We start from the raw sequence: 21,245 nt of genomic DNA on the forward strand, positions 1-21,245 counted from the left end.
ATTGGTGCGGTTTGATAGACGAAGGCGTCAACAAGTGATATATCTGCAACAAATTGGATTTTCTGCCTCTTGTTGCAACTGTTGATTTTGCCCATTTTGTGCATTTTGAGGTGTTTAAGAAGGTTGGACTGCAAATTCACCGAGCAGAGCAGAAATAACAAATATCATCCCATCAGAGGTCTGTCCACAAACCTCAAAATAAAGACAGAATATCAGCTTTAAGAAAAAATCCTAACGTGGATGTAAATCATGAAGACTGCATAATAATCATCATTTCATCACATATAACGCAACTACAGGTGAAACATGCTTTTAAAAAGTTAGAAATAAAATCACTCTCGAACGTTGAACCACCACCCAGACGTCACAGCACAATAATGTGCCGAGCTGAAAGTTCATTTAGTAACTTATATCATGTTTCTAAGACAATCAGCCAGGTGAGTGTTTGGCCATTACTTCTACACTGTGGTAGTAACTGAACTCACATCTCCCCCTAGTGGACGAGCAGCGTACTTACAGCAACAGTAGAAGGAAAGGTGAACACTATGTTAAAACTGCAACATTATAATGTTAAAAAATATCAGTGAGTTAGAGAACGAGGATTAAATATAAAATACTGTCCAAGATTTGGATTGTATTGACAATTTCTTAACAAGATTCATCACATTACCAAACCGAAGAGAAATCAATGAATTCTTGTCAATAAAAACTGTTTTTTTTTTTGTAGCTCCAGAAAGCTTTAATTAACAAACTATAAAAGTAAAATATGATAAATGTAATGATGTTAAATTCAGCTGTACAGGGTAAGGTTTTGGTTAGCTGATGGTGGCATAGAGGTTGCTGGGATCAGCCGAGGCTCCAGCAGAAGAGGAGGGAGCTTTCACGGTGCTGTAGGTCACAGCTTCATCACGGCCCCGAATCTGCACAAACACAACATCACAAACGGCAATAAAACACAAAGCAGCATTTAAAAGAGACCAGCGCAGTCCTTAAACAAAGATTATTCAGGATTTAAGGCTAAAACCGAGATTCTGACTGACATTTGTTGTACATTCACACCAGCAGTGTTATGACAGACAGCTTACCTCACTGCTGCTCGTCTTGGCGTGGCTGATGGAGGCGTAGGACACATCAGCTTCAGGGTCAGCCTACACAGAGAAGACGACATGGCTGATCAGGAACATGTGACTCACTCACTCCTATCATCGTCTGTTTGAACTTCTTCCACCCTCGCCAGGAGGTCATGTTACGAATCTTCTGTCCGTTTGGCTGTTTAAAATGCGTTTTGGTGTCCTGGTTCTGAGCCGTCTGCTGGTTTGATCTTATTCAGGATGTGGTGTTTACTCACTGCACTGCCACTTTCTACCTGTTGCACGTTTTATAGTTTCATAGAAATTACCTGCACTACCTGTATGCATTTCTACTTTTGTAACTATTTGCACTTCTGGTTAGATGCTAAACTGCATTTCGTCGTCTCTGTGCTGCACTCTGACGATGACAATGAGCTGAATCTAATCTAATCTAAAAATCTAGTGAAGCTTGTCATGACAGGAAACCAGAGCGCCTTGCGTGTAAACAGCGCTCAGAGTGGACCGAGCATCACTCTTTTCTATTCTGGAGGAGTCCAGTTGCACCATTTCCTTCCCCTTTATTCTCTCCTGCAGGAGTGTGAGAGTGTGTCATGCAGTTGTACGTTGAACACAGATTCCAGTGAGTGTAACTCGACTTTCTGCAGCGTGTGATCTCACCGGGCGCTGACTGCTCTCTGGAGGAGGAGACTGAGTCACTGCAGGGTTTGAGGTCAGCCCCTGGACAAACACAGGCTGGTCACATTTGGTCAAAAGGCATCTTATAGTTCAGAGAACAGAACAAGCGACATCTGTACAGCATAACAGGACACATGCACCAGAATCAATCAACGGTCAAAGTGAGTTCACTGACAGCAGTTTCCTGAAGTGTCTCTGAGTCTGTGTGTTAACGACATGCAGACAGATACGACACTGAATCCTCTTGCTGTGAAGCTTCATGTTCAGGAGTCATTTGGAGGCTGAAGTTTAAGTTGACGGAGGAAGAGGCTCGATGTTGTATCAGACTAAACATCATGTGTTTGACTTTTGCTTAGTTTCAGCACATCACAGTCATTATTATTAGTATTATATCACCAGCTGTGTGGAACCACAGTTGCAGCCATAGTGAAAAAAACAAGCACACAGGTTTTGTCTGAGTGTATAAATACATCATGAAGCTCTGATTGTTTTTAAACTCACAACGTTGTCATCCTGTGCTCTGCTTGCTGAAAAGAGAAGAAAGAGGCTCGACTTTAGCTTCCACGCTGAAAAAGGAGAGTTAATTTTCAAAAAGTGGATAAAATCTGTGTTTTCTCACCTTTTTTTCTCCTCCATCTCACGACCACAACAGCAGTTATCAAGAGCGCCGCAACACCCAAAGCCACAAGGACGAACCACCACCAGCCTGGAGCCAAAGTGGAGACACAAACGTCAGCTGCAGCAGTTAAGAAACATCCATTTGCTCTTTTTCTCATTAAACAAAGTGTGACTCAAATGCAGCACTCACTTCTTCCTGCTGGTATCAGCGATGGGACTATTGTGTCCTCACCTGGACAAAAAAACAAGAACGTGCTCAGGTATAAAACAGCTCGTCGTCCATCTGCAGTCGCTACAAAGAACGAGTCATCGGACGTGTTGAGTGAACCTGCTGTTTGGGTTGAAGCAGCTCACCGTGCTCTCACCTGCGTCCTGCCCTGAGGACTGAGGCTGGAAGGCAAACACATGCACTTTTCCACTGTAACCATCTGTCACGTTACACTTCAGGAAATCCTTAATGTTCCTAAAAAGAGAAGCCTCAAAGGTCACGTAGGCCGAGCAGGTCGACCACGACGCCTTCGCGCCTTTCTTCACGCCTTCGTTCACTATCAGCCACCTCACTGTGTGTCGACACTCTCCAAACGGCCGCACAGAGCAGCTGAACGTCACCTCATCTGTGCCCTCATGTTCAGTCACTGGAGAAGATATTTTCAAACAACAGGAGTAAAATTCATGTTAATCATAATTACTGTAAGGATTCTAACAAGCTGAAATCATGCTGATGTGAATACTCACAGGTAGTAACGGACAGATGCACCTGGGAACCTGGACCTTGTTGTCCTGATCTGAACTGTCTGCATGTGTAGGAACCAGCGTCCTCAGCTGAGACCGTCTTTATGACCAGAGAGCAGTCTGCTGCCAGGCTCAGTCTGTGAGCTTCAGCGGCGGCTTCGCTGTGAATCTGCCCGTGCTCGAACAGCGGCACCACGGTCGAACCGCTGAGCAGCCAGGTCGTGCTGTTACACTCACGCTGATCATTTATCACACTTTCACAAGGCAAAGTGACGCCATCTCCACCTCTGACCGTGAGGAAGAGGTTACGCTGTGCCGTTACAGCTGCTGAGAGGACGAGAGGCAGACATGAAACATGAGCTGAAGGGAGAAAAAGGCAGTTTGTCCGTTGTTAGTGTGAGGATGAGTTCAGGTGACGCACAGAAGTCTGCTGAAATCACCGTTAAAACACTTCAACGAGCCGCATCACTCAAATAAAATCTGGAATATTTCTGCTTCTTATATTTGTATTATATGTAGTCATACCTGTGACCTGCAGCACCATCAATAAAAAAGACATTTCATTCCCTCCAAATTCAGCCATCGTGCTTCTGTCTCTGACTGACTTTCTCAACTGTCCGGATTCTTCTTTCAGAAAAAAACTGGTGTACGAAAACTCCACTTCCTGTGATTAGTCAGGTGTCACTTCCTCATAGTGATGTCCTTTCGCCCTCTGAAGTCAGCTGCTGTTTTTACTGTTTTGGGTTTTTTTTTGTTTGTTTGTATGTTTGTTTGTTTTTTGACCAAAACATTAATTTTTAATTATTCTTTTCCTTTGGTGCTGCATGAACAGGTCAGTGCCTCAGACCTGCTGCAGGTGACTTTAACCTTACAGCAGAACAAATACACACACACACGTTTGGTACAGATGTGTGTGTCACCCTCAGGATTTATAACTCTTCATTTAGCGCCACCTTCTGGTCAAAATGTAAACTTCCACAAACACGTTGATAAATAAAACTAATGCCATGACCATCAACCTCAGCTGTACTGTGTGTTTAGTTATGTAGTGCCCAGTAATACAAATACTTTCCTGAAATTGTGATAAAATTTGCAGTTTTTTCCTCGGAAATGTAAAGTGTGCAAGTATACAAAACGTATAACACTGTTAGTCGTGTTAGCCTGCTGCTAACACTAAGATCTCACTCTGGTTTCATGTTTGGAAAAGTAAACTCAAGGATTTATGAGGAATTGAAATTTACGATTGAATTGAATGAATGGCACGTTGTTGTTGTCAAAAACCACAACACACTTCCTGTCTGCGGCGGTCTCACAGAGCGCTTCCTGTCGACAATCACGGCACGTTTCATATAAAGCTTATGAAATGGGATCCCAGGGTTTTCTCACTTCCTGTGCACAGTAAACCCCCCCCCCCCCCCCCCCCCCCCCCACACACACACACAGTAAGATGAGACATTTACAACCTGTACTAACTAAATGGCGGCGATTGATTAAAACCATGCTCTTGTTTCAAACAGCTCTTTTTATTCACCTGGCCTCTCACCTGGACACTGAGGGCTGAAGGTAAACAGCTGAACTTTTCCACTGTAAACATCACATGTATGAACCCCGTCCAGCCTCTCGACTGGGCAGTGTGACACCACCTTAACGTCTGCGTGCTCAGTCACTGGTGAAGCTGGAGATTCTGTGACAGACAGAGTCAAATGAACTTCATATTCATTCTGTTTAACCAGACTATTTTATGACTTACATCCTCTGTTAAGAAGAGGGAGACGAACTGAAGCACCTTGAGCTCGTTTTCTCCTGATTTGTACCTCTGACAGATGTAACGACCAACATCCTCGACTGTGACCGTCTCTGTAACCAGAGAACTTCTCTGTAACACTCAGTCTGAGTCAGCTTTGGCTTTTTCCACCATCGGCCCGAGTTCAAGCAGCTGCTGATCCTGATCCTGTAGCAAAGAGCCCATCTCTGACTGCGATGAGGGAACACTGACCTGTTGATGCTGTGGAGGAAATGAACTCGACGTATTCACCCTCTCAGAGCTTCAGTCACTGCAGTCCAGCTCTCTCCTCCTGTGCTTCATCCCATCCACCCAAACACGACTCAGTCTTTTCTAAATCAAACGCATGTTTCCTGTTCTGAGTCTCACAAGTGACAAAAACAAAATACAGTGAAATAAAATGTGCTCTGTACCAGGTTTTATAAAAATATATGTATGTAGGCACATTTCATACCAGAAATGCAGCTCAGTGCTTTACAACAAAGAAAAAACATGCATCGAGTGCTTCACGGAAAAAGACTTCAGCTGAACATAAAACAGGGACAGAAAAATTCTAAATACGATGGAGAATAAACCAACTTTATAATAATACAGACAGAAGTACACAGAGAGCATGATGCACAACATCTTAAACAACGTGCAGCCGTGTGTGAGTGAGTCAAAGCATAAACAGAGTTCCAGTTAGTCCGAGGCTAAAGTGAACAGATACGCTTCATGAATCCATTTTCAGTCACTTGACTTCATCTTAACGTAAACGAGCCTCCTCTGAGCAAACAAACGAGTCTCTGTGCAGCCAGATGTGAGACAGCTGTGCAGGGACCGTCTACAGAGTGCAACACTGAGGAGAGATATTCAATGCTTCACACTTCACAGTGTAGTGTCGCCAAACTCACACTTGGTTTGCTCTGGTTCTTTAAGATCAACTGTAGCAGCACCAAATTCACGAGAGCGCTGAAAGTTCTATGAAAGCGCCTGGTTTTTAAAGACTCTGCCAGCACGGCCAGCTGCACACAGACCAGCGAAGACCATCGAACTCAGCCGAGGCTTCAGATTCAAAAGAGGCTCTTTAACAATGAGCTGTTGATCCAGGACGGTCCAACCTGTCAATGTCTTCACAGCTTTGCTGTTTATTGTAACTGGTGAATGTTTCCACCCGCCCACAGAGAGACACGAAGGCCGCCCCCTGGTGGCCCCCTGTGGAGCTGACGCTGCTGCCGACGCCTCAGCTACAGCTCTGATACGTAGAGGTGTTGTCGTAGAGGCTGCTGGGATCATCAGTCTCTTGCACAACGTGAGGAAGTTTTCACAGCGCTGTAGGTCACCATATCACCTTCATCATCATCATCATCATCATCATCATCATCATTTTTGACCTGTACCTGAGGGGCACCACACACGTGATGGATTACATACACAACATCAGACATAAATAAAAACGTGATGAGGACACTCTGATGCGGCTTCAGCACAGCGTACCTGAGCTTTGCTGTTGGTCCTCTTGATGTAGGTGACGGAGGCGTAGGAAACACCGTCCTCAGGATCAGCCTGCACAGAGAAGACAACATGGCTGCTCAGTGACGGGGACTTACAGGATACTGACTCATGCAGAATGACTTTTTTTTTTTTTTTTTTTTTTTGAAGTCGCCGGTGATTTTATCTCTGCCATCACTCCCACATCACACGCAGGACTTCTTGCCTCAAGTTTTTCTATTTTGTCACAATTCAGCTGCATGAACTTCCTTCTTCTTTCTTCTCTCACGCAGAAAACGATTAAACGCAGGCGTCTCATACAGTTATATTTTTGAGAGAAACACACATAACAGCGAGTGCAGCTGTGCTGGGAGTAGTGTGTGGTCTCACCCCGTCCGGACCGGTTTCTGGACCAGGCTCAGTCCCCGCAGCGTTTAAGCTCTGTCCCTGGACAAACACAGGACACATTCCCATAAATAAAACCACAACTTGTGCTTCTACTGAAGGAAATATATGCTGTAACTATTTCTTGGTCAACTTCCTGGAGTCTGGTCATCAGAGCAGCAGGTTTACATATTAGGCACAGTGTTGTTCATCAAGAAATATTTCAGCATTGATTAAAAAAAACGGGTGTCACATGTGAGTAAGTAAGCTTTAGAGGTGCTGAAAGGTGTATTTTTGAACTGTGGACAGAGCTGAGCTAGCTGTTTCCCCCTGCTTCCAGTCTTTATGCTAAGCTAAGCTAATCACCGCCTGGCCCAGCCCCAAACTACGCTGTTATGAACAACTTCCTCCTTCGCTCTGCGGAGTCAAAACTGTACCAACATCTGAGTATTCAGTTCACACTCACTGTGTTTTCATCCATCTGTGTTTTCTTTCCTGAAAAGACAAAAGAGTCCACAGTGAAAATCCAGCTTTTTCAAAACGTCTTCTTCTTGATCAAAGTTTCATCTGTGAACGTTCTCACGTTTTGTTCTCTTCCAAATGACGACAGTCACAATGACTATCAGGAGTGCAGCTAAACCTGCAGCCACGACGATGTACAACCACCAGCCTGGAACACAGACGAAAGCATTAAAAACATTTGAGCTGCAGCTTTCTGCTCACTTCAAAATGAAACACAAAGAAAGCATCTCCCCCACAGCCGAGCGATGGCCTGACGTTCATACTTATGGCTTCAAAAGCTGAGAGAAAGACTGAAAGATAAAACGTTTACAGGATTATGAGTTCCTACTTCCTGGTGTTGGAGTATCAGAGACTGCAGGTCCTGATGAGTCCGTCCTTGTTTTGTTGCGGTTCACAGTTGTTCCCATCGTTAATGCTGCTGCTGCTGTTGTTGCATCCTCTCCTGCACAAATTAAATAAGGAAACCATAAAAGCGTATGGTGAGAGCATTCTGCATGCTTTACATCTGCAGTAAATATGTCAAATACACAAATGTCCTGTGTGATTATGCACTTTAGTTTCAGGAGGTTATAAACAGCTCTTCATAATCTCACCTGAGGACTGAGGACTGAAGTCAAACTGTTTCTTCTCCCCACTGTAATGATCAGTCACTTCACACCTGAACAGATTGCCATACTTTGACTCCTGCTTAAGATAAGTCGCAGGAAACGTCACAGTAACTGAGCACCTGGGACGTGACGTCTCCATGTCTTCACCTTTCTCCACATACAGCCACCTCAGTCTGTATTCACAAGCTCTGTGAGTCAACAAAGCGAAGGACAGCTCCACCTCCTCAGCGTCTCTATGCTCAGTCACTGGTGGAGATGTCGTGAGAGAGACAAAGAGTAAAACTAAGTTCATGACTGTGATCATAATTAAATCATAATGTTTCTGTATATCGTATTAAGACAAACATTTTGATGTAAATACTCACTGGTAATAACAAACAGATAAACATTAGCATCTTGATACGATCGTGATCCAAACTGTCTGCAGGTGTAAAAACCAGCATCCTTGTCTGTGACCTTCTTTATGACCAGAGAACACTCCTCCGTCACACCCAACCTGTTAACGGCGGCATTTCCACCAATCTGCCCCTTTTCAAGCAGTCGTACTGTTGCTGCACTTCCTGGAATACTGAAAATCCAGTCAATACGGCCACATCTGCTCTGATCACCTATCGTATGTCCACAAGGCAGAGTGACTTCATCTCCGTCTCTGACAATAAAGCGTGGGACACCTTGTCCTGTCGCTGCCGCTGAAAAGAAAACAGGCTTTTGAGTTTGTCTCATCTCTAAATTTCATAAAACTCGCCATGTTAAAAACAAACTTGGCTGTCTTAGCTAAACAAAAATCACTGCATGTACTAATGTAGCGTTAGTAATACTAATACTAATACACTGGTATTTTTGTATATGTTATATTCATCTTTACCTGTAAAGTGAAGCATCAGTATCAGAAATAAAGACATTTTAGTCCATCTGAATTCAATCATCGTGCTTCTGTCTCTTCTCACTGATTAACTGTCTCTGAATGGGTGAAAGACGAGTGAAGAGCTGACTTCCTGTGAGAAGTGACGTGTCACTTCCTCATTGTGACTTTTTTTTCCTCTATTTTGGAAGTTTAGAATTTCTAAAGAGCATCTGTGCAACATCATGTTTGGCACTGTGCAATATTCATGGTGGGTGTCATACTGCATGTGGCATCCCTGATTCCGACAAAGTTAGTCAGCGTGTAAAACATAAAAAAAAAAACAGTAAACAAGCTGTTTACTGACAGCAGCTGAAGCCAGTCATGTGTTCACAAAGTGATGAACTCGCTCCATCCTCTATGAACGACTGAGCCTTCCCAGGATGCCCCTTTCATACCCAAACATGATCCTCTCACCTGTGACCAATCAGCCTGTTTACCTGTGGAATGATCCAAACAGGTGTTTTTGGAGCGTTCCACATCTTTCAGTCTGTGAAACGTGTTGCTGCATCAGATTCATAATAAGAGATATTTACAGAAATCAATGAAGCTGATGAGGAGGAACATTAAATATATTGACGTTGTGCTGTTTTCAGGTCAGTTTATGTCAAAAAGGATCAGCAAGTCCCAGCACTGATTAATTCAGGGTTGTAAATGTCTGACAAGGGAGACAATAAAGGCTAATCTAATCTAATCTAATCTAATCTAATCTACGCTGGTGGATGCTGAGTCTGATAAATCTATATTTGTAAAGCAGAAGACTTTAACATTCACATTTCAGTCACTTAGGTAACACTGTCATCTACATGGACTCACACCAGATCAACATTAGATCACTATGTTTGTTAATCCATCTGAGGAGTAAAGAGGTCAGCGATCAGACGCACAGCGGCCTGTAAATCTGAGGAGAAAAGCAGATGGCGTTCAGTGATACTTTATTTAATTGGTCCTGTAAAGTCTAAATAACGTCTTTGTTTGGAAATGAAATTGGGTAATAAAACTTTTTTATATTTCTCCGTATGTTTTGAATTACTGCCTGTATGTTTTTACCGAAGACAAAGTGAATGCAGTAACTTTAAAAGGCAAAGCAACAGACTGACTGGAACAAACTGAAAGTTTTATCTGTTTCAGCTATCAGATTTTTTTTTAGGAAGTTATAAGACTCATACAAGTGTTAGTGAGATTATATAAAAATACAAGCAGAGGAGGAAGCTGAGGTTGAGCGCTTCAAGGACATGAGCCACTGATCTCAGACCAGCTCGCAGAGACAAACTTTTGACCACAGTCGGTCTCTATGATGAGCTAAACGACTTCATACGCTTCACCCGAGGCACATCAACTGTACAAGTATTAGTACAATATAAACTACAAAGTATTTGTAATTTAGTACACTTTTTAAAAGGGCATACTTTAATCTAAGCACAAAAAATAAAAGTGTACTTGTACTGACTTTTCTACACTTCTACAATTATTTCTCTAATACACTGAAGTATTCTACGTTTTGATTGGGCAGGCAAGCCTCGCGCAGCCTGATCTCGTGTGCTCTTGTGAATCCTCACCAGGTAAAGACGGATCAGACTGTTCATCAGAATCATGACGATGACGATGAAGTACGTGATTTTATAAAGAAAGGAGCATCAAATATATATAAACATAAAGCACTGGGTGAAAGGTGACGAGGATGAAGGTCAACGATGTTTGATATACAAATGCTACTACGACCATCTTTGCCCTCAAATAAACAACTTGGCTGATGTAATGACATTTGAGTTTTTCTGTGTAAAGCCAAATGAGATAATTATTTACCAGGGTTTTAAGTATGAAGGTAAGGGAGACACCTGGGATTGTTTGTTAGCTGCCAATTTATTTAGCACATCTAGCTGAAACTAACACAACAGTTCTGCATCACATCCTCAATAAGATTTCAATGCTAGTTTCTGTTGGAGCTGCTGCTTCAGCATTTTGAAGGCTTGAGTTGCAGAGCTGTTGAATTGTTTTGTGTTATTGATATCAATGAGGTGCACTAATGTGAAAGGCGTTATTGTGCAGGACATCACATCCTTTTAAGGGCAGCGCGTGCAAACATCTGTGAACATCTGTGACATCTGAGAAGACCGACCAATAAATCGTGCCACTGTTTTCTTATCAGCGCAGCTTGAGTCACTCAGGTTTAACCTTTGCTCCACATGTTTGCAGGATGCTCTGACCTGCTTTCGTCTGTTAGATTACATCAGTGTCAGATTCAGAGTCGTTTCATTATCTGCAAATTCACAACAAGTGAGCCCAGGTGCCAAAACAACTTGATCTTTTATACTGAGCTGCGCAGGTTTCTGCTTCACAGGAACAGAACAAAATGAACTAGTTTACAGTCATATTTCACAATTCTGAATTTTGAGCTACAACGGCTGAAAATGTCCTTGAATGTAGTTTAATGAGTTACAAATCTGTCTCCGTCATGGGAGACATAAGGCGGACAGTTGGACTGGGTTGGGGGAACTTTGGCAGCTTTTGGCTTGTAAATGATTTCTCATAATCACCAGTTATTCACAGATATTTTCCGACATTGGTTTAGCTCTTCAACGCAATGTGCCAGCTTGATGCTTAAATGTAGGCACAGCCAGAGTTTCCATTACGCTTTACTGGGTAAATACAGTCCAACATATTTAAATCTCTCCAGTCACATTGTGTGGAAATACTGTTCAATACGGTTTTCACCTGTTGTCTCTCTAAAATCGAATAATCTAATCTCTAATCTAATCTTTCATCCCACCCTGTTCCCGTTTTCTGTTTGTTTATTTGTTTGTTTGTTCGCTTTTACCTCTTATTAGCATAATTTCGTTCCCGCCTCCTGCCGTTGATTGTCTTCCGGTTCCGGTCACGGGATGAATAGTGAAATCGCGTGGGAATCTCATGACCCGATGTCACCCTCTAGCGCATACCAACATGCAACAGGTGAACTCTATTAAAGATGTTTCACAAATTCGATTTAAAACAGCATAACTTACATTTACTACGTTAATCTCTTTTCAGCAAAGCGCAACAAAAGCCTGTTGTGTTGTAACCTTTAAATGTTGAAGCAAAAATGAATAATTGATCAACACCCCATATCTGCCACCCCGTTCATCTCCCTGTAGTGGAACCTTCTGGCCCGAACCACCTTGCTAACATAGGAGCGCTTTTCTTTTCTATACGTCTCGCTCAAATACAGCGTCACCATGAATACACAAGCCACAGGTACATCCCAGAGATTGAAACATGTGGAAATTTGACCCTAGCGGACATGTTTGTCCTGCACTGCAGCAGCTTGTAATGAGCAGACTGAAGTAAATAAGAAACCTACCTTTCTCAACACAGTTCTGGAAGGATTACATAAACAGAGACCATGTCACTCCACAAGCAGACTTTATTTACTCTCCCTTTCAGATCACACACCAACATGAAGAGCATTTAAGTTAACAGAAGTGGAGTGCCAAAAGTCATTTGCAACTTTCTTTGGTGAACTTTTCCCTCATTTGCCAGCAAGTATAAAAGGCATCTTCTCTTATTTCACCAGTCACAGAGCCAAAGGCAGCAGGACAGGACACAGGACACACTTTCTTTTCAAATCATGGCGATATTAGATCTTTTTCTCCAGTCGTCCATTTCCATCTCCTTGCTGGGGACTCTTGTGGTCCTCCTGCTCATCTACCTTGTCTCCTCACTGAGCTTCAGCTCCCAGGAGGACAAGAAGGATCCTCCGGGGCCAAAACCACTTCCTCTCCTTGGGAACCTGCTGCAGCTTGACCTCAGTAGAACCTACAAGACGTTACTGGAGGTGAGGTTGTTTTCCTGTAGTTTGTTGTTTCTGTTTATGTGTGTGTGTCTAATATAAGTAAAAGTCATTATGCCTCTGTTCATAGCTCTCCAAGAAATATGGATCAGTGTTCACCGTCTATTTTGGACCCAAAAAAGTGGTGGTCCTGGCAGGATACAAGACAGTGAAGGAGGCACTTGTCAATCATGCCGAAGAGTTTGGAGACAGAGATTCAATGCAAATAATGAATGACCACAGCCAAGGCCACGGTAATGAAAAACAAAAAACTGAGCTTTTCCCAAGTCGTTAACGACCTTTGCTCATAATCATCTTATTAACGTATTTTGTGGAAATGCTTAATCTCAGGGCTTTTATGGTCCAATGGAGATTCATGGAAAGAGATGAGACGCTTTGCCTTGACGAACCTGAGAGATTTTGGGATGGGCAAGAAGGTGTGTGAGGACAAAATCATTGAGGAATGTGATTACCTGGTTGAAGTGTTTAAGGCATTTAAAGGTAAGTGTTTCATGATAACCGATCCCATGAGAAGCAGGGTTTGAAAAGGATTGAAAATCCACGTGACTTTTCTTCATGCTTTCCCTGTTGCAGGAGAAGCTTTTGATACGACTCAACCAATGAACTGTGCAGTCTCCAATATAATCTGCTCCATTGTATACGGGAGCAGATTTGAATATGACGACCCAGAGTTTACGTCCTTAGTCTATCGAACCAACAGAAATATTCAATTAGCGGGCACCCCGTCAATACAGGTATCATTTCATAAGCTCGTTAAGCTTACATTTTCAGCATTGTGTTGTTAATAAACAGACTGCGAAAACTGTGGAAACTGAATAGAAGAAATTATTTCATTTTTCACTTAAAACATATTTATACACTGTAGAGTCTCTTTTTTTTAAACAGATATATAACCTGTTCCCGTGGATCGGTGCATTGAATAATACCAAGAAGGAAATCATGCAGTTAGCTTCTGCCAACAGGCAACAGAACTCACGACTGTTCAGCCGTTTGAAGGAGACCCTCAATCCACAGATGTGCAGGGGCTTTGTGGATGCCTTTCTGGTCCGGATGCAAGATCTGGAGGTTTGTAAGCGTATCATCACCTGTCAAACCTGCTGCTATGGAAGTAGGTAGATCCTCTCATTCCTTCAACCACTGACGCCCACTAGTTGAAGAAGCTGTCCTGTCTACCCTTCCCGGGCCCACAGTATAGTTATCAATGACAAGTAATGAAGTGCAGCCCACTCCATCTTCACCACTACTACCTGAAAATCCCTTAGTGAGATTCAGATTGATGTAACATATAAAAGTTCTGGATCAGATTATTTGAATAACTGCATTGATTAATCTTCACCTGCAGAAATCTGGGATCAACAGTCACTTCCACAGTGAAAACCTTATGATGACAGTTTTTCATCTCTTTGCTGCCGGCACTGATACAACATCAACTACACTGAGATGGGCGCTTCTGCTAATGGCCAAGTATCCAAAAATACAAGGTACGGTGCTTAAAACCCCACCAAAAGTCCAACAATATGTGCTTGACCTACACAAAAATCGTCGTGAAACGAAAAAACTTTCCACCTCCCAGACCAGGTCCAGGAGGAGCTGAGCAGGGTGATAGGAAGTCGTCAGGCTCGTCTCGAGGACAGAAAGAGCCTGCCCTTCACCGACGCTGTCATCCATGAGACACAGAGACTGGCCAACATCGTTCCCATGTCACTTCCTCACAAAACGAGCCAAGACATCACCTTCCAGGGTTACTTTATTAAGAAGGTCAGAATTCAAGATTCAAGAAGCTGATCAGTAGTTTCTTTTGAGGTCTGTGCCGACACCTCACCTCACTGATATCACTGATGGATCAGTGATGTTCCAGGAGGCTTTAATAACCTGCTGCGGAGCCCTCCTGTCCTGGGTCGGCAGATCTCATGCCAGTTTGTAATTTGTCAGGATGCTTTCTGTTGCTCCAATGTAAAAGTTAACAAGAACTTGGCACAGTAATTTTAACCCCATAAGTTTCCTAAAGAAATACAGTTGCTTCCTTACCAGGGTGGAGATATGTGATGCTGACTCCCAGGAACCTCAGCTCCACTGCTGTACACAGGGCTGTGTCTTTGCCTTTTTTTTTTTTTTTTTTCCTAAAATCAACAATCAGCTGCTTGGTTTTGTTGACACTGAGCAGCAGGTTCTCTCCAGGTTTCAGTCATGGGTGCGCAGCATGAACAGGGGCTGAGCACACAGCCGTGGGGGCTCCAGTGTTCAGCATTAGAGTGGAGGAAGTGTGACCACCAATCAGAACTGCCTGGGGTCTGTTTGTGAGGAAGCCCAGTATCCAGCTGCAGAGTATGGACCTCAAAGCCTCAGCTGTAGATTGAAATAAAAAACTTTCCATGGTCTGTGTTGTCTGCAGGGGACCACAGTGTATCCTCTCTTGACATCTGTCCTGTATGATGAAGAGGAGTGGGAGAAGCCACACAGCTTTTATCCTGCTCACTTCCTGGACAAAGATGGAAAGTTTGTCAAGCGAGATGCCTTCATGCCTTTTTCTGCAGGTTGGTGAATTTTGCCGTCACTTCTTGAAGTTCTCTTACTTGCAGATGACGTGAACAGTTTCCTTCGTTTCCTCTCACAGGACGCAGGGTTTGTGTCGGAGAGAGTCTGGCCAGGATGGAGCTCTTCATCTTCTTCACCAGCCTCCTGCAACGCTTTCGTTTCCGTCCTGCTCCCGGAGTTTCAGAGGATGAACTGGATTTGGCTCCGCGTGTGGGCCTCACACTCTGCCCTTCAGCTCATAAACTGTGTGCTATTCCCTGTGAGCAGTAGGCCTTGAAAGTGCTCCTCAGCCCACTTTAACAGCAGTTACAAATACTTCAAGAGTAATAAAATGTGCTTATGAAAAGTATACATATTTTCAAGCCCTTTGTAATACACGATTAGCATGCTTAATTAAAGTCACTTCATTTTAAGTATATTTAAGTATATTTCCAGCACATTGGTGATAAAGTATAATTTAAGTTTAATTTTTTCTCACCTGGGTAGACTGGCAGTTATCTGGGCTGAGTATCAAAGCTATTTAACCCATAAAACTTGAGATCAGCACTTAAAAATGTACAGAAATGCAGTTTATGGATCAATAAACTGGAGGCTATTCAAACAAGCAACAGTGTAAAAACATGTACAAGTGATCAAGACAGAAGATATTTTAGATAACACAGGTACAAACTGTTAATAATCATCTTTATTTACAGCACTGTTCAAAATCCAAGTTCCAAAGTGCTTCTCAAAGGCAGCAAAATAAAACACATCATCACTCATCAGCTTTTAAAAGAGAACATTTAAACTCAGGTAAAATCAGGAAATCCTCTCGGTTTGGATGTTTTAAGAAGAGCCTTGAAGGAGATCGCTGACTCGGCCGATCTGATTTGGCAGATCGTTGGTGAGCCTCAGGGTCCTGACTGCAAATGATCAGACGCTTTAGTTTTCAGCCAGGCCTGTGGAACCGACAAAAGATGCCAGAGGAGCTGATGATACGCACTGGGAGAAAGGCCACGAAGAGCCTTCAAATTAATCATTAACATCTTAAACTCCATCCGAAAACACACTGGAAGCTGGTGTAAAAATGCTAAAACAGAAGTGATATGAACTCATCTCTTGGTTCAAGTTAAAAGCCTGACAGCTGAGCTCTGTCCAGACTTTTGGTTCAGACGAGAAAAAGGCTGCTGCAGTGATGAAGGCGAAATGAAACCATGGCTCGTAAAATGGTCTCTGTGCCTTTAAAAGTTCAGGCACAAACATGATTGCATAAGCGTGGTGATTATTGTTCAATGCTAACTGATCTTAACTTTTACACCACAAAGAACATTGACCTGAAAGGAGCAGACAGTATGTTTACTGACATTACATCAGACAGTTTCCACATTTGAGCTTGTAGCCACAAATCTACAGTTGTATTTGTCTGTTATCGGTCAGTTGAGTCTGTTGAGTGTGTGCATTGGTCATTGAAGAACTATTTATTTTAAGTCATGGGGATCGTAGATCTTTTCCTCCATTCCTGCACACCTGCCTCCCTGCTGGGGGCTCTGGTTGTCCTGCTGCTCGTCTACCTCGCCTCTTCCTCCATCTTCAGCTCCAAGGCAGACAGGAAGGAGCCGCCGGGACCCAGACCACTTCCCCTGCTTGGCAACCTGCTGCAGCTTGACCTCAAGAGACCCTACAACACATTACTGGGGGTGAGGAAGTGACTGGAATACGTATTAGTGCTTTTGTTTTATGTTTGTGTGCTCTCCAGGCAGCTCAGTGTTACAATAATACTTCTATCACATTTTCTGTCTTCACATGTTTGTTTCATTAAACAAAAAATGAAGATATATTACTCTTTTTAGCTTTACAAGAAATATGGATCAGTGTTCACTATATATTTGGGACCAAAGAAAGTGGTGGTCCTGGCAGGATACAAGACGGTGAAGGAGGCACTCATCAACTACGCTGATGAGTTTGGAGAGAGAGATCCACTGCTGATAGCGTCTGAAGTTAGTCAAGGCCACGGTAAGGAAAGAAAAACCAGCAGGTCACATTCAAATGTTCTTACTGAGTCTGTTCATTTAAAACTGCCATGAATCTCAGGGGTTGTATGGTCCAACGGAGATTCATGGAAAGAGATGAGACGCTTTGCCTTGACGAACCTGAGAGATTTTGGGATGGGCAAGAAGGCGTGTGAGGACAAAATCATTGAGGAATGTGATTACCTCATTGGAGTGTTTAAGAAGTTCAAAGGTAAGTGTTTTTATCAAACGTGTGACCTTCTGATAAAAAAAAAAGAATCTGCTGGTGCATTGATTTGTTCTTGTTGTTAAAGGAGAAGCCTTTGATACGACCCGATCGATGAACTATGCGGTCTCTAATATCATCTGCTCCATTGTGTATGGCAGCAGATTTGAATACAATGACCCAAAGTTCACAACAATGGTGGATCAAGCAAACAAAAGAATTCAGCTTGTGGGCTCTCCTTCAATGCAGGTATCACTCATTACGCCTGCGTCCGCTTCCTAAAATTAAATACATGATGCTGTATATTAACTGTAGTAATTGTATCTAAGAAGTAGTTTCATGTGTCTCATCTCATTTGATTTCTTTTTGAACATGGTGTTTGTTATATTTATATATACCCACTGTGTATATCTAGCTATACAACCTGTTCCCGTCGATCTGCAAATGGTTTCCTGGCAGAAGAGAAATTCACAAGATGTTTGACTACACTATCAAACAGAACTTAGAGCTGTTCAGCCATTTGAAAGAGACCCTGAATCCACAGATGTGCAGAGGCTTTGTGGACGCCTTTCTGGTCAAAAAGCAACAACTGGAGGTTTGGAAACTTTTCATCTATTATTAAACTGATGTCATTGTCTGTATTAGTTCTAATGAGGATGTAAAAACAGTAAATCTGATTTGACTTGTTGATGTTTGAGATACAGCACAGTTCCTTCTGGAACAGATTTGGCTATAACATTTGGAGTATTTGTGCCAAATACCTCACAGGGCTCACGGTCTAGTGTTCAGCCGGACATGGTGAATAGTTTGTGTGCAGCCACGTACTTGACCGTGACCCCTGCAACATATTTGGCACAAAGACAGCAAATGTTACCACCATAAATGTGAGTAATGGGATTTGTCAATGTTTTGGATCCGATATATTTCTCTGCACTGATGCCTTCAGGAGTCTGGGGTGACTAACAGTCACTTCCACGATGAAAACCTCATGATGACAGTCCTGCAACTCTTTGCTGCTGGCACTGACACGACAGCCACTACACTCAGATGGGCGCTTCTGCTTATGGCCAAGTATCCAAAAATTCAGGGTACGGAGCTGCAAATGTTCACATACTAAAACACACTGCTGACACAAAATTCATATTCATTAAAAAAATCAAATAAACAAGATTAAGAGTCTACAACCAGACCAGCAGCATCACACTGATGTTGATGTTGGCCATGTTAGTTTAGCAAGTTCGCATGCTAACATTTGCTAATTAGCACTAAACACAAAGGACAGCTGAGGCTGCTGGGAATGCCATCAGTTGTTTTGATCTGATAATGGCTTAAAGAGTTCACCAAGGCTGTTACCATTAATCTCGAGGGGGACGTACAATTCATCCGCTGCTGAGGTATTTTACTCAAAACCACAAACATTCACTGCAAAGTGGTGTTACAGCTGTTTTTCCATGGAGGTGTTTTTATGCACATTTGGAAATACCACATTCGAAAATGTTTTTGCTATGGGCTGTCACCATAGTTATTAGGCTTTAATGCCTGGGTACTATGCTAGGAATGTCGCCAAAAAATGTATAAATATATTATAATGTCAAAGACAAAAGAGAGATGAACTGAATTTGGCTAATAAGGAATTGATTAAAGTTTAGGCTGTAAATTTGTACTTATTAACCTTTCATATTCCAGACCAGGTCCAGGAGGAGCTGAGCAGGGTGATAGGAAGCCGTCAGGTGCAGGTGGAGGACAGGAGGAACCTGCCTTTTACTGACGCTGTCATCCACGAGACGCAGAGGATGGCCAACATCGTCCCCTTGGGAGTTCCTCACAGAACGAGCCAAGACGTCACCTTTCAGGGTCACTTCATTGAGAAGGTCAGACTCAAGAAAACAACTAAACTGGAGGATCAAACCCAAGAAACATTTATAAAAAAATACATTTAAAATGTTTCAAGTTAAGTTTACATTGAAGTAAAAGTCAAGAATAAAGAAGTGCAATCTTCTTATTTGAAATATGTTGTTGGACTCAGACAAAGGTGCATTGTTTGCACATTTGTGGCATCATTTAGAGGTCTCTCTTGCCAATCTTCATGTTCAACAATAAAATGTGGCTATTTAAACAGAATGTAGCAGTTCATGTCTGGGCTTCACACATCGAAAAGTCTTTTGATTTCTGTATTTTCCGCAGGGGACCACAGTGTATCCTCTCTTGACATCTGTCCTGTATGATGAAGAGGAGTGGGAGAAGCCACACAGCTTTTATCCTGCTCACTTCCTGGACAAAGATGGAAAGTTTGTCAAGCGAGATGCCTTCATGCCTTTTTCTGCAGGTTGGTGAATTTTGCTGTCACTTCTTGAAGTTCTCTTACTTGCAGATGACGTGAACAGTTTCCTTCGTTTCCTCTCACAGGACGCAGGGTTTGTCTCGGAGAGAGTCTGGCCAGGATGGAGCTCTTCATCTTCTTCACCAGCCTCCTGCAACGCTTTCGCTTCACTGCTCCACCTGGAGTTTCAGAAGATGAACTTGAATTGGTTCCACGTGTGGGCTTCACACTCAACCCTTCAGCTCATAAACTGTGTGCTATTCCCTGTGAGCAGTAGGCCTTGAAAATGCTCCCCAGCCCACTTTCAATTCAATTCAATTCAATATTCCTTTATTTGTCCCGCAAGGGGAAATTCCAGATTCATGACTTCAGCTCAGTTACAATCAAGAGAGTAGATTCTAACTTCTACAGTGTCACATTCCAGATATTAAAACAGCACTGAAAATGTTCAATATCAATGATGCAATATACTAAATTTTCACTTTCCAGTCTTCTCTTCTTGATCATAGTCTTGTTGTAAATGCAGATACAACCAATTACATGCTATTTTCTACATCCACTGTCGTCTCTGAATATTGTGCATTAGAAATGTAGTAAATAAATGTAGTAAATAAATGGAGTAATGTGGAGATCAACATGACCACTAAAATAAAGTCATCTGTCTACATATGCCAGTGAGCCGTGTCTCATTGCCCCTGATGTTCATGATGAAGGAGCTGCAGGTATCACAGCAGAGAACTGAATTGATAAACAAGACAACAAACTGTGCACCAACACACAGAGGCAGCCATCCATGGCGCTACAAATCCATGAACATTTCATTAAAACCTTGTTCCCCATCCTGGAGTAAGTCAAAGTCAAAGTCACTTTTATTTGTCAATTTCTTCACATGTACTTAACATACAAAGGAATTGAAATTGCGTTTCGCACTGTCCCGGCATAAACAAGACAACAGTAAGTGCAAAAGCACGACAGGATAACAAGACAACAGGACAAATAAATAAAAAAAAGAAAAAAGAAAAAAAAGAAATAAATTAAAAAGAAATTAAAAAAATAATAATAAGTATTGCACTGTGAGGGAGCTTCTCAGGTTGTGGTTCTGATACAAGTCCGTTGCAAAAGTAGCAGCAGTGTTGAGTGTTACGTGTAAATCAGCTACATCACGTAAACACAGTCTTAGATGGATGATGAAGAAGTCGCTTTCATTTGGGAAATTCTAGAACAATTATTAGCTCCTAACTTTAGCAGTATTGGACTGTGCATGAGCCATTTAGCCCAGAAGCCCAGTCTTTTGTTGCTCCTGTCCCACCTTGTCTGAGATGTGTTGTTGTGCAGAGAGACAACAGATGAATTAGTCCGTCATGTCTTCTGTCTACATGGCTTCCCCGCTGACATCGTCTCTGACAGGCTCACAGTTCATCAGGTCTGGAAGGAGTTCTGTCGAGCACTGGGGGCCTCAGTCAGTCTTTCCTCCAGCTCTCAGCCTCAGACTAATGGACAATCCAAAAGAGCCAATCAGGACCTGGAACAAGATAAGATAAGACTTCATTGACCACACACCGG

At 42.6% G+C, this 21,245-nt stretch overlaps 4 protein-coding genes across 7 annotated transcripts; 2 read left to right on the plus strand and 2 right to left on the minus strand.

The window, feature by feature from the left end:
- Positions 1–736: 736 nt before the first annotated feature.
- LOC143336189 (uncharacterized) lies at positions 737–5,017 on the minus strand. 4 transcript variants are annotated; one of them, XM_076756158.1, is made up of 10 exons: positions 4,931–5,017; positions 4,660–4,800; positions 3,120–3,443; positions 2,750–3,019; positions 2,575–2,616; positions 2,386–2,472; positions 2,268–2,293; positions 1,749–1,808; positions 1,086–1,148; positions 737–920 (listed from the first exon to the last, which is right to left on the minus strand). In XM_076756158.1, exons 1-10 carry the CDS (start codon positions 4,953–4,955, stop codon positions 816–818), a joined length of 1,143 nt encoding a protein of 380 aa, XP_076612273.1. In that variant the 5' UTR covers positions 4,956–5,017; the 3' UTR covers positions 737–815. The 4 variants fall into 4 exon arrangements, 3 of the variants coding, with proteins under 3 accessions (XP_076612273.1, XP_076612272.1, XP_076612274.1); XM_076756157.1 differs by having other exon boundaries at positions 4,648–4,800; XM_076756159.1 differs by lacking the exons at positions 4,660–4,800; positions 4,931–5,017 and adding an exon at positions 3,642–3,793.
- LOC143336191 (uncharacterized) lies at positions 4,730–11,651 on the minus strand. The gene is made up of 9 exons (XM_076756160.1): positions 11,603–11,651; positions 8,249–8,572; positions 7,869–8,129; positions 7,604–7,717; positions 7,337–7,423; positions 7,220–7,248; positions 6,760–6,816; positions 6,376–6,444; positions 4,730–6,278 (listed from the first exon to the last, which is right to left on the minus strand). Exons 1-9 carry the CDS (start codon positions 11,613–11,615, stop codon positions 6,174–6,176), a joined length of 1,059 nt encoding a protein of 352 aa, XP_076612275.1. The 5' UTR covers positions 11,616–11,651; the 3' UTR covers positions 4,730–6,173.
- A 278-nt stretch (positions 11,652–11,929) lies between these two features.
- LOC143336186 (cytochrome P450 2K1-like) lies at positions 11,930–15,752 on the plus strand. The gene is made up of 9 exons (XM_076756154.1): positions 11,930–12,598; positions 12,684–12,846; positions 12,944–13,093; positions 13,187–13,347; positions 13,499–13,678; positions 13,956–14,094; positions 14,187–14,371; positions 15,006–15,147; positions 15,228–15,752. The coding sequence occupies exons 1-9, from the start codon at positions 12,392–12,394 to the stop codon at positions 15,416–15,418; spliced, it is 1,518 nt and encodes a 505-aa protein (XP_076612269.1). The 5' UTR covers positions 11,930–12,391; the 3' UTR covers positions 15,419–15,752.
- An 85-nt stretch (positions 15,753–15,837) lies between these two features.
- On the plus strand, positions 15,838–20,350 carry LOC143336185 (cytochrome P450 2K1-like). Its single transcript, XM_076756153.1, has 9 exons — positions 15,838–16,824; positions 16,978–17,140; positions 17,219–17,368; positions 17,451–17,611; positions 17,778–17,957; positions 18,309–18,450; positions 19,049–19,233; positions 19,547–19,688; positions 19,769–20,350. The coding sequence occupies exons 1-9, from the start codon at positions 16,618–16,620 to the stop codon at positions 19,957–19,959; spliced, it is 1,521 nt and encodes a 506-aa protein (XP_076612268.1). The 5' UTR covers positions 15,838–16,617; the 3' UTR covers positions 19,960–20,350.
- Positions 20,351–21,245: the final 895 nt, after the last annotated feature.

The sequence above is a fragment of the Chaetodon auriga genome, chromosome 18, assembly GCF_051107435.1.
Source record: "Chaetodon auriga isolate fChaAug3 chromosome 18, fChaAug3.hap1, whole genome shotgun sequence".
Lineage (NCBI taxonomy): Eukaryota > Metazoa > Chordata > Actinopteri > Chaetodontiformes > Chaetodontidae > Chaetodon > Chaetodon auriga.

Bases quoted from the DNA above. Each gene is read 5' to 3' on its own strand.
- LOC143336191 (XM_076756160.1), bottom strand. The intron at 7,424-7,603 runs GTAGGAACTCAT...TCTGTGTTCCAG, and splicing joins TGATACTCCAACACCAGGAA to GCTGGTGGTTGTACATCGTC. The intron at 7,249-7,336 runs GTGAGAACGTTC...TTGTCTTTTCAG, and splicing joins CATTTGGAAGAGAACAAAAC to GAAAGAAAACACAGATGGAT.
- LOC143336186 (XM_076756154.1), top strand. From the start codon at position 12,392: ATGGCGATATTAGATCTTTTTCTCCAGTCGTCCATTTCCATCTCCTTG. The intron at 12,847-12,943 runs GTAATGAAAAAC...GCTTAATCTCAG, and splicing joins TGACCACAGCCAAGGCCACG to GGCTTTTATGGTCCAATGGA. The intron at 14,372-15,005 runs GTCAGAATTCAA...TGTTGTCTGCAG, and splicing joins AGGGTTACTTTATTAAGAAG to GGGACCACAGTGTATCCTCT.
- LOC143336185 (XM_076756153.1), top strand. From the start codon at position 16,618: ATGGGGATCGTAGATCTTTTCCTCCATTCCTGCACACCTGCCTCCCTG. The intron at 18,451-19,048 runs GTACGGAGCTGC...TTCATATTCCAG, and splicing joins CAAGTATCCAAAAATTCAGG to ACCAGGTCCAGGAGGAGCTG. The intron at 19,234-19,546 runs GTCAGACTCAAG...TATTTTCCGCAG, and splicing joins AGGGTCACTTCATTGAGAAG to GGGACCACAGTGTATCCTCT.
- LOC143336189 (XM_076756157.1), bottom strand. From the start codon at position 4,955: ATGTTGGTCGTTACATCTGTCAGAG. The intron at 1,809-2,267 runs GTGAGTTTAAAA...GTGTTTGTCCAG, and splicing joins GAGCACAGGATGACAACGTT to GGGCTGACCTCAAACCCTGC. The intron at 921-1,085 runs GTAAGCTGTCTG...GTGTTTGTGCAG, and splicing joins CCAAGACGAGCAGCAGTGAG to ATTCGGGGCCGTGATGAAGC.